Source organism: Oratosquilla oratoria, chromosome 32 (genome assembly GCF_046742065.1).
Source record: "Oratosquilla oratoria isolate Oo_2021 chromosome 32, ASM4674206v1, whole genome shotgun sequence".
NCBI classification, from domain to species: Eukaryota; Metazoa; Arthropoda; class Malacostraca; order Stomatopoda; family Squillidae; genus Oratosquilla; species Oratosquilla oratoria.
Genome location: NC_134808.1, coordinates 29,077,640 through 29,090,139, shown reverse-complemented (window position 1 = coordinate 29,090,139; position 12,500 = coordinate 29,077,640). Strand labels below are relative to the sequence as shown.

The 12,500-nt window shown below is 36.3% G+C and overlaps 1 protein-coding gene across 2 annotated transcripts in view; it reads left to right on the top strand.

Moving 5' to 3' along the window:
- nAChRbeta1 (nicotinic acetylcholine receptor beta1) overlaps positions 1-11,759 on the top strand; it is a 404,305-nt gene extending 392,546 nt beyond the window's left edge. The window contains exons 10-12 of one of the 2 annotated variants that reach the window (XM_076213927.1): positions 1,381-1,466; positions 1,948-2,067; positions 7,098-11,759. In XM_076213927.1, coding sequence (XP_076070042.1) covers positions 1,381-1,466; positions 1,948-2,067; positions 7,098-7,262 — 371 coding nt within the window. In that variant the 3' untranslated portion in view covers positions 7,263-11,759. Of the gene's footprint in view, positions 1-1,347; positions 1,467-1,947; positions 2,068-7,097 lie in introns of both variants that reach the window. The other variant, XM_076213926.1, reaches the window with a different exon arrangement.
- The last annotated feature ends 741 nt before the right edge of the window (positions 11,760-12,500 follow it).

The following is a 12,500-nucleotide window of genomic DNA, read 5'->3' as shown; positions in this document are numbered from 1 at the left end:
ACTCGGTCCCTGGTCTGGGCCCAAGATCTCTATCATAAGAAGAGCTGACAACCGGCGACGGCTCCCCGTTCCCTTACATTTTTCAACCTTTGACATAGAAACAGTCCTACACCAACCAACAACAACACAGTCTGAAGTTTCATCCAGGAGAGATCTGTGGGAGGGTCCGAGGGTTCGAGGACCGTTGCCACCGGCTGCTGTGGGGCCGCGGGTCTTTCACTCATGGATAATAATGTTGAAAACGAAGACACTGGATGTACTGCGCCAGAAGAAACGCTTGTCTGTTCAATTATGAACGTTTTTGGTAATGTGATTATTGTTACTGTAAAGGTGTTGTAAATATAAAGGCATTGTCAATATGGTTATTGTCAATGTCGTGATTATCAATATGAAAATATTGGTGATACGACTGATGTCAGTATAAAAGTACTAGTAATATCATCATTGGCATTATATTGATAATATGAATATTGTCACAAAAGTATTGGTAATATAAGTGCCAAAATAAAGATGTTGTCAATGTGATTGGTGTTGACAGAAAAGCATTGGCAAAGTGATCACTTATCAACATAAAAGTGCTTTCACTATAAAAGTATTTCTAACATAATCACTACCAACGTTGTAAGTACTGACAGTATCAAGTTGTTTATATAAAAGTATAATCAGCAATATTCTTAACAGAATAAGAATAATAACCAAATAAGTATTGGCAATAAATGATGAAAGTATGAGGGCCGATTAGCGCATGCTTGCAGTCTTATGTGGCGCATGTGGACGGGCATGCGCACAAACTACGACGCATGTGTATGAGCTAAGAGGCGCACCCGCGTCACTAACTTCAGGCCCCGGCACGTCATATGCTGTATCAATGGGCTGACATGCACAGCATACCTCAGCATTGAATGGCAGCATAGAATATTGGCAAAAGCATTAAAGTTCCAAGTAGGGTTTTTTGTAATTCTGCGTGTATGTATGCGTTACAAACTGCGTGTACATGACTGTACTTGTCCATGTGTGTATACATACATGTACGCATATACATATTTAACTATATGTATGGATTTATACACATATGTAAATAGACATGCATATATGTGTATGTAACATATACCTAGTATATGTATTTGGAAATATTATATATACTCATATGTGTGTATGTATTTATGTGAATATGTATATGTATAGTTTTGTACGGTACTTACATGTATGCCTGCATGTATGTTCTTGATTGCAAGCACAGCACTCCATGCGCATTGCCCAACCGGTCCGTCACAGATTTTTTTTTTTTTTTAGTTTATATTTGTAACATGAATATTCCGTGACTATAATGTGCTCCTATACATTCAGGAGTGCCGTCTCACCACCACTATGGTTCCCCAGACATGCCCAAATCGATGCCGAAGAGCAAGATCGACGACCTCATGGAGCTCACAAATTTTCATCACCCCAACTGCAAGATTAATGAGGTGAGGAAGGGATAGTGCAGTGTTAGAGAGTGAGCATTTACCTGATAGTATTTACTTAATTGTAGCATACAGGAAGGGACCAACGCTCGTAGGGTCCCGTCTCATACTCTCCAATGCATCATATCTAACCTCGAATTCATGTACAGTTCCAACTTGATCTATATCCTTGATTTCCAATTACCATATTTAGATTTGAATTAATGTAGTGTTCGAGCTTGGGCTATATCAACTTCCAAGTTATTCCAAGTATTTATGCCTCTATATGGAATACTGTATTTCTTGAGATCCTTAAAGCCCTTCCATCCTTGATCAAGAGATCTCTTTTGTCAGTACAATCTATCCCCTATAGTGGCCTGACTACTGTAACCATGTCACCATATCACCCAAATTAGAACTACGAGAGTCATTCTAAAAAATGAGCATGGGAATGGGGTGAGGAGAGAGCCTGCTAAAGTTGTTGTTTTTGTTGTTGTTGTTGCAGATGCCGCGACGAGAGTCTGAGAGTTCAGACTCGTTCTTCATGACTGACGAAGCCATGAAGGCCACCGAGGCAGTGGAGTTCATTGCAGAGCATTTGAGGAACGAAGACGAATATATACAGGTAAGTACCAATAACGAAGGCAATGATAACAGGTGTTGACCCAGTGCTTCATTGGACGGAAGCCCAAAGCCCCGCTGAAGACGGAAAGGAGGGTTGCACCGTCATGGAGGCGAGGGCGGCAGGGTAACAGGTAATCGGGTAACGAAGGACGAAGTACTAGTTGACAGAAAGGGTAATAAATGAGGGTAACCGTTACATACACATTAAAATACTGGTGTGCAATGTAGGTGCGCCTAAATGTACACACACGCGCGCTCGCGTGCACTATAGAACAAGTGAAGGCGTGTAGAACCAAGTTTGAATGTTAAACCTGGTGGAAAATGCCTGTAGCAACCAAGATAGCGTGATCCTTCTCACAAGAGAATAGAAGCACTATCACACACATACGCGCGCGCGCGCGAGATAGTCGAAGTGACAGTGAAGATTGGAACTCCGGGAAAAATTCAATTTTCGTGGATCTCAACGACGAGGGAGTACCTGTGTTGTATTAGTAGGGAAGGGGAAAGCTCATGGCATAGTGGGAAGGCAAAGAAAAGGGAGAAGGGTAGGGATTACTGAGGAAATTGGAAGAAAATAAGGAAGGGGACAAACGGACCCCGGACGTCAGAAGGAATGTCGACTTAAGATGCGCAGACGACAGAGGTGAAGTCGAAGACATTAGTAAAAATGTAAGAATTAGAAATATAGATAAGAGCAGCGCAAAGGAAGGTGAAGATAATTATTTCTATGGAAAAACTAACAAAAATGAACGAACAATGGGAGGTTAAGTTCAGTCAATTTGCACTGATTATACAAAGAGTTAATAAATTAGAAGAACTAAAGAAGGAGAACCAAAACCTAAATAAAGAAGTAGAAGAATTAAAAAGACATTTAAAAGAAGTAAAGGATGAGAATGAGGAATTAAAGAATAATAATAAACAGTCCATAGAAAAAGAGGTAAGTGGTTGGAAAAAGGTTCAGAAAAATAACAAAATGGAATTTAGAGATATAGTGAAACGACAGATGAAGGAACGCACTAAGGGCACTGTTATTAAAGTGGTGAGATAGAAGGAGAATATAGTAAGAGACTTAGCAGATAAAAAGAAATGTATAATTATGTTAGGAATGGAAGAGAAACATAATCCAAATAGGACTACAAGAGTAAGAGAGGAGAAAGAAAGAGTGAACAGGGTACTAAATATATTTCAAGAAGGTGAACATGAATTAGGGAAAGAAATTGAAGAAATATATAGACTTGGGAAATACAGCATAGACAAGACCAGACCAATTAAGGTTAAAGTCAGATCACAAACAACAGCAGAGAATGTCTTATCAAAAACAGGAAAACTAGCAGAAAATGGTCAGTACAAATAGGTATGGATAAAAAGAGAGATGAATAAAGAGGAAAGAGAGGAAGAGAAAACAAAAATAATCGAAGCTAAGGAAAAAACGAGAACAGAACAGAGTCAGACAAAGAGAAATTCTATTGGAGAGTAGTGGATATGAAAATGAGGAAATGGTTCATAGGAGAGAAAAACAGAAGGGAAACAGAAAATAGGATGGAGGTAACAGAAAATTAAAAGTGTCATTTACAAATATAGATGGATTAATAACAGGATTGAATGAACTGAATGATTACCTGATGGAAAAGGAACCTGACAGAATGGGAATTGTGGAGACAAAATTGAAAGGTCCATTACCACCCAACAGTGTAGGACATAGTGTATATAATTATTGGATTAGAAACAGAGAACTAAAACAAGGTGGTGGAGTTATGTTCCTGACTAAAAAGGATATAAATATGAGGAATGCCACATATGGAAAGAATAGAGTGGAAATGATCCTGATGGAAATAGAGGACAGGGATAAGAAGAGCAGGAAGTTTGTAATAAATTATGTGCCTCCTAAAACGGCTTCGTGGGAAGAGAGAGAACACAAGAATATGTTAGAGGACACAAGGATAACACTAAATAAGATAATGAAAGATGGAGGAAGAATAATTATAATGGGTGACTTTAATTGTAAAGAAATCTGCTGGGAAGAAATGACAGTGAAGGGTGGAGATGACCTATGGGGAAATGTACTACTTGATATGATTATAGAACATACAATGATACAATGGATACAAGAGAATACTAGGTATAGAAATGAGGAAGAGCCATCGAGACTAGACCTAATATTGGACAAGATTGAATATAAGACACCACTAAGTAAAAGTGACCACATATTGGTAGTACTGGAACTAAATGAAGAAAAATAAATAAGAAAAAACGAACAATATAGAAAAGGAAGATTGATGTATGGAAAAAATATATATAAAATGAGATTTTTTTCTTTTTTGAAAAAGCAGACTGGGAAAGGATATACAAAGAGGAAACAACAGTAGAAGAGAAATGGAAAATTTTGACAAAAAAATATAAGGAAGGAGTGGAAAAGTATGTTCCAAGACAAAAACAAGAAAAATGATATGTAAAATATTGGTACAACAAAAGATGTAGAGAGTTAAAAGATAAAAGGGATAAAGCTTGGATAAAATGGAGGAAAGACAAAAAACCCGAAAAATGGAAAATATATACTGATAATAGACATGAGAACTGCGCAGAGAAGAAAAGAGAAAACACGAAAAGGATGTCATAGAAAGATATAAAGATCAACCAAAACTATTTTATAGATTTGTAAACAACAAACTGAAAAACAAACAAGAATTAGTGAAGCTGCGACAAGGAGGAATAGAATACAAAGAGGAAATGGAAATGGCAGAAATTATGAACAATAATTTTAAATCAGTGTTTACAAGGAAGAACATACAACTGAAAGATATCAAGTGGGAGGGGAAAGTCCCCCCTATGAAAGAAATAGAAGTAACAAAGAGTGAAATAATGAATCACTTGAGTGAACTCGATGTCAGAAAATCGCATGGTCCAGATGAATTACCAAATTGGGTTTTGAAAGAATGCAGGAACGAACTAACAGACAAAATACATAGTCTAATAAGCAGTTCATTGAAGGAAGGAAAAGTTCCAGAAGATTAGAAAAGAGCAAATGTAGTACCAGTATATAAGGGGGGAAACAAAGAAGACCCTACAAACTATAGATCGGTCTCTCTTACAAGTATGGTAACAAATAATTGTGAAAGAATGATCAAAATTAGATGGGTAAAACATTTGGAAAAAAATAATGTACTAAAACCGAGGCAGTTTGGATTTAGACATGGAAGATCATGTGCCATGAACCTGATGTGTTTCTATTCAAGACTAATAGATATACAGGAAAGAGATGGATGGGCAGATTGTGCTTTTCTAAACCTGAAAAAAGCTTTTGATAAGGTGCCACATAAGAAATTGCTAAAGAAATTAGAAACTGTAGGAGGAATACAGGGCAAACTACTTAAGTGGATGGAAGACTTTTTGCTTGAAAAGAAAATGAGAGTGGTGATAAGAGACAAACATGCCAGTTGGGATGAGGTGATTAGTGGAGTTCCACAAGGAACAGTACTGGCCCCAATAATGTTTGCTATATATAATAATGATATGGATGAAGTAATTGAAAGTTACATGAGCTTCTTCGCAGACGATACAAAAATGTTGAAAAAGTGAACACCGAAGAAGATTGTGAATCACTGCAAAGTGATCTCAGTAAAGTATGGGAATGGAATAGGAAGTGGGAGATGGAATTCAACATTAAGAAGTGTAGTATAATGGAATTTGGAAGAAGCAAAAAAAAAAAGAATAGTGGGATCATATACATTGGGATGGAAGGAAATTATAAGAATGGAAAAAGAGAAGGACCTAGGAGTCATTATTATGAATAATATGTCCCCTGAGAAACACATAAACAAAATTTTTGGAGAAACTTTTAATTTGATAAGATCAATCAAAGTGGCATTTACATACCTGGACGAAGAAATGGCGAAGAAAATACTAGTCACTTTGATAAGACCAAAATTGGAGTATACAGCGACGACGTGGTCACCAAGTACAAAAAAATGTATAACAAAACTTGAAAGAATACAACTCCTCTGAACTATCATATGAGGAGAGGCTGGCAAAACTTGAACTTCAAACATTAGAGCAAAGAAGAGAGGAGACTTAATAACTATTCATAGAATCATGAAAGCCATGGAAATTATTGATAGGATCTAATAAAATGGGATAGGCTAGTAGAGATACAAGAGGACATGGAACGAAAATCAAGAAAGACAATTATAGAAGAGACCTGAAAAAGAACAGCTTTCCCCACAGGATAATAGACGTTTGGAACAGATTAGATGAGAATGTGGAGTGTGCATAAACGATACACGGATTTAAAAACAGTCTCGATAAAACGAGATATGGAGATGGGACATCACGAGCATAGCTCCCCTTCCCGTAAAATACAACTATATAAATACAACTAGGTAAGTACACACACACACACACACACACACACACACACACACACACACACACACACACACACACACACACACACGCACACACACACAAAATGATGAAATAATAATAAACACACAAACTCACAAACACGCACACACACGCGCGCGTACACACGCACACGCGCGCGCGCGCGCAGCAAAATGATAATGAAATATCAATAATTATATTAATAATAATAATGATGATAATGATGATGATAATGATAATAATAATGATAATAATAGTAATAATAATAGTAATAAAAATCATGATAATAATAATAATTAATAATAGTAATGATAATGATTATGAGGATGATAAAAATAATGACAATAATAGTGATGATAATAGTAGTAATGATAATAATAATGATAAGTTATGATTACATCGAGTTTCAACAAGTGGAAACCCGCATCCCCCGCAGCGGCAGCAGCAGCAGCAGTTGGCCACGGACCCCTCCTCCCCGTCTTTTTCCTCGCCTTCCCTTCCCTCTTCCCCTCACGCCCCGCCTCCTGTCCCTGCCCCTGCCCTTGCCAGCAGCCTTGAAGGAGGAAGAGGAAGATAAGAGGAGGAGGAGGAGGAGGTTGAAGAGGCGAAGAGTTGACTAATGGGTCTTACCCCTGTTCTCTCACCCAACAGATCCGGGAAGACTGGAAGTACGTGGCCATGGTCATCGATCGACTACAGCTGTACATCTTCTTCGCCGTCACGACGGCCGGAACCATCGGTATATTGATGGATGCGCCTCATATATTTGAATATGTAGACCAGGATTATATTATTAACAGGAATAGAGGAAAGTGAATTATTTTCTATGTGAGAGAGAAAGAGAGAGCGAGAGAGAGAGAGAGAGCGAGAGAGAGGAAAAAAGACAAGTGCTTCGTGTATAATAGATTATGGTGTTACTACTACACACACACAAAAAAAGCATTTTAATAATTTTTGAATAGAAGAAAAAGAAGAAGAAGAATATAGGTGGATTGCAAGGACAAGCGGATAGATGTAGCAACACACTACAACTGCTTTCTACATATCTTTCACAGAACTACTACTACTACTACTACTACTACTACTACTACTACTACTACTACAACAGCCATTACTGTTATTTCTACTACTACTACTACTACTACTACAGCCATTACTGTTATTTCTACTACTACTACTATTACCATTACTACTACTACTACAGCCATTACTGTTACTACTACTACAGCCATTACTGCTATTTCTACTACTACTACTACTACTACTATTACTACTACTACTATTGATACTACTACTATTACTACTACTACTATTACTACTACTATACTACTACTACTATTACTACCACTATTACTACTACTACAACTACTACTACTACTACTGCTATTATTACTACTATTACTACTACTACTACTACTACTACTACTACTACTACTACTACTACCACTACTACCACTACTGTCACTGCTACTACTGCCACTCCCAACACCGCTTCCACTACTACTAGTTACTGTTGCAGTTGAGAAGAGACAAAGCAGCTGTTGAAAAGACGAAAGAATCAGAAAATTCTTTATAATTGTAAGATAAACATTTGAAAAAGGCAGTATTATTCAAAGTGATATTATAAAGCCAAATGACCCCGTGATGGTGAAATTAAAAGTATATACATATAAAAAAAATTATATATATATATATATATATGTAAAAAATATATATTTATCGGATGCTGCTGGGGTCCTTTTTTCCCGTACGAAGAAATAAGCCAAAAACGACAACAAAACCAAACCAAAAAAAAGTTTCAAAGTGTTTTTTGCAAGAGTTCCGAAAGACAAGCTATAACGTGTTTCTACCTATCTCTACAAGAAATGGTGCCCAGGCTTCAAAAGCTGCTAAGTTGGACGTAACTACCCAGTAGGCATGTGTAGATGATGATAATAATTATGGTGTGTCCTGTTTATCTACCTTTACCATAGGCTTCTTCTGTTTAAGCTTAAGTTTGTCGCTCCAAGATGGACTCCTCTGTGACCTGACTTTGGTTTTCTTTTTTTCTTTTTTTTAACAAAATTTGGACGGAACTATCTGCTGTGCTCGAGATGGTGACGATGATGTTGTTCACAATTCACAATTCTGTTATTATTCCATCTCTCCATTACCTCCAAAGTTCAGGTACCGAAAGGAAGGGATCCGGATCAGAGAGCGAGAGTGAGAGAGACCGAGAGAATGGAAGAAAACGAGGACGAGAAAAAAAAAAAAAAAGAAGAAGAAAGGAGAAGCTAGCACTTGTGTCCGGGTTGTCTGAGTTTTTAGTGTTTGACCGAATTACTCTCAAGACTGCCCGAAAGGAGGTGGATTGGTTCTCGTCTCGGCCGGAACACCCGTTACCCGATCGGCTTGCCTCTCCTCCTTTCCTACTCCGTCAAAGCGCTCTTTCCTGCAGCAGTCGATGTGTTACACGGTGGTGATGATGATGATGATGATGATGGCGAAGAGGAGAAGGAAAAAAAATAAAACATACGAAACTGTTCAAGTCATGAAAGCGACAAAGTTTCAACAGATGTTGTGATTACCCCCCGTGCACGCGCGTGCGGGGACAGTTGAGTGTGCGCGAGTTTTCTATTAAAGATAAGATAATATCACTGTTTGGTCTTGTGGTGCCCCGGAGTCTGTTTGTATTTGAAGATGAAAGCATAAGAAGAAGAAGAAAAAATAATAGAAGGAAATTTAATAGTCAATTTCTGCTTCTTTGAATAATCAGAATTTTACATAAAGCATGTAGAGACAGCCTAGGTGACAAGATTAGCCAAATGTTTCATATGTTTATCTACATAGTTAGCAAATAAGCATTTTTTATGTAAATCATCATTCATATGAGATGTGTGCTCAAAAAATCGATCAAGAAACTATGTATATGGTGTTGTTATAGATGAGAATGCACATGGTATCTTGTTTAACAGACATACATATTATGCCAAATGAACTCTAAGAGAAAATAAAAAAAGTACAGTAGCTTCCAAATGCCCAGTTTGCCCACGTCTGGTAGCTTGTCAATAGAGCCCTAAAATAAGCCAATGTGTCACAATCTCAGTGCAGTATCATCCGAGATTTCATTCAAAACAATCCAGGTCGATGCAACATCGTGCTATTCCAAGGTCCTCTCACACCAAAAACTCCACCACACCTACTCCCATCCACCCCCAAGCTCCTTGACAACGTTCCTACATGACATCTTCATCAAAGAAGAAGAAGAAGAAGAAGAACCACAGCAACAAGAAGAAGAACAACAACTACAACAAATACGACTTGTCAGGCGTAAACAAATGATAATAATGATAATAACATTTATAATAATCATGATGTGCATCTTTGACAGTGGTCAAACCAAGTGGGAGCGTCAGTTTTGTATCACCAATCTTCCTAAAAAGATTTTTGGGTTTTTCTAAATGACACACGATGTCTTTGAAAGGGGACTAGGAGGGATAACGGTTAGTTCACAACTGACTTATTTTCAACCATAACTTACTTTTTCTGAATCACAGAGTGTGAAATATAGCTCCAAGTGCATCCCCCAATCCCCCTAATGCCGCCCCTACACACACTCCTTCCCCACATCCTCTCTCCCACCCCCGTTTACCTAGATGACTTCCTCCCCCCCCCACCCCCTTCCAGGCCACCCGACAGCAACTGGTCTCCACATTCCTACGCGAGCTCCCAACCTCGTTCAAATACACTCCTTCCTCCCTCCCCCTCCCTTCTTCCTCCCTCCCTCCTTCCCTCCCCTTCAGAAGCCTCGGGGAAGTCGGAACGTCTCCGAACTTCAGATGGTTTCTCAGTTAGTTTCAGCTGGTACAAGTTAGGTTACGGGTATTGGAAATTTTCCTAACATTGCGATGGTACCTCTAACTACTGAGAGACGCAACACAATCCAACTCTGTTTGCCTGGTGCGAGTATTAAATAATAATAATAATAATGATATAATAATAATAACAATAATAATAATATTAATAATAATATTAATAATAATAATTATAATAAATAAATAAATAAATAAAAAACGGCAACACTGGCAATTTTCTCTAGGTGATGCTCAGTTCTGAAAGAAGACCTTTCGTAAGCAACGATCAATTTTCACCTTTTATATCTACAAATCAAAATCTGAGTGAATTTGTCATCAACAACTACGTCAAGTTTATTTGAAATCTTATTGTCATTTATTCACTTGAAAATGTACTACAACCTATTATTATCATTAGAAAGGACTAGATTTCCCCAAATGTCCAGCATGTTGGCCTGTCTCCTTGGTTCATGCTCTACTCCCTTGTGTGTTCGCCTAAACTCCTATGCTAACAAGTAGTTTTAAGTCAACCTTAGAGTGTTATATGGAGCGAATAGAAGGTCATAAAGGCATTCCCTCCCTCCCTCCCTCCCTCCCTCCTTCCCTCCCTCCCCGCCCTCCCTCCATCCCTCCATCTTACCACCACCACACCAACTGTAAGTTCTGTTTGTTTATGATGTACAAAGCCACAGCAGCATACACTCACAGGTATCTCTTGTGTGAATCCATTCGTATATACATGGGTGTATGTACATGGTCACGTGTGTATGTGAATGGTACTATATGTACATATGAGAAAATATCTATTTATGTGTGTGGGTTCTACCATGTACTGTTGTTTGCATACATTATATAGATATGTATGTACACATATCTATATGTGCAATATATATTGTATATGTATATGTGTGTGTGCGTGTGTGTTTGTGTGTATGCATATACATGTAAACATATATGATGCATGGTCAATATGTGCTTGCGTATGTATCCATAAGGTATGTACCCCAGGCTGTGCCCTAATGAACACCAGCAAATCGAAAATATGTACATCACGTTGGTGTATGGGACAGCATTGCCTATTGCAACATTCGATCTCACATTATTTTTTCATTCCATGTTATCATGAAGCTATTTATAGTCTTGCCATCTTGCCATTGTCACAAACACCGACCCTAATACTGCCAAACCACATTTCCAGTACCACTGTCATCGTTGTGGTTTTCTTATTTCTAGTAGGTATTACTATTATGCGTCGTAATTGATTTCGATATAATCAGTATTATTGTTTTATGATAATTGGCATTAGCGTTGTTAGTACTACAGTATTATGCGTTTCATTTCCAGTATTATTATTATTATTATCATTACTGTCATAACTATTATTATTATTATTATTATTATTATCATTATTATTAATATTATTATTACTATTATTATTACTATTATAATTATTATTATTATTATTATTATTACTATTATAATCATCATTATTATTATTATTATTATTGTTGTTATTATTATTATTATTGTTATTATTATTATTATTATTATTATTATTATTATCATTATTGTTATTTTATTAATATCATATCCATTTTGATCCGAGTTACTAGAATTACTATTGTTAATGCATTTTTTCTTTTTCATTGGTAATGTTGATATTGTAATTAATCATAAGTTTTTACTTGCTTGTGTAATGAATATCATTATCGTAATCACTATGATTATTATTGTAATTGTTTTAACTAATATGGTTATAATACCACAGCTATCATAATTATTATAATTATCACATTTATTGTAACTATTATAAATACAATTATTATAGATATTACAAATAGTATAAATATTTTAACTATTATGATTTACGATTATTGAAATTAATATAATTGTTATGACTATTGTGATTAATATAAGTATATTATTGATATTATTTATGATCATTAGAATTAGTACGATTTTATTAATCAATTTTTATCATTCCAATAATTCATATAGGTCTTATAATTTCTTAAAAGCATTGTAACCATTGGATTCAGTGGAATTCCTGTGATTAATTTATTATAAATATTAGAATTGTTTTAACTTCGTTATATTTGTCATTATGATTATCTTTATTGATATTATTATTATTATCATTATTATTACCATTATTACTATTATTATTATTATTTTTTATTATTATTATTATTGTTTTATTATTATTATTATTATTATTATT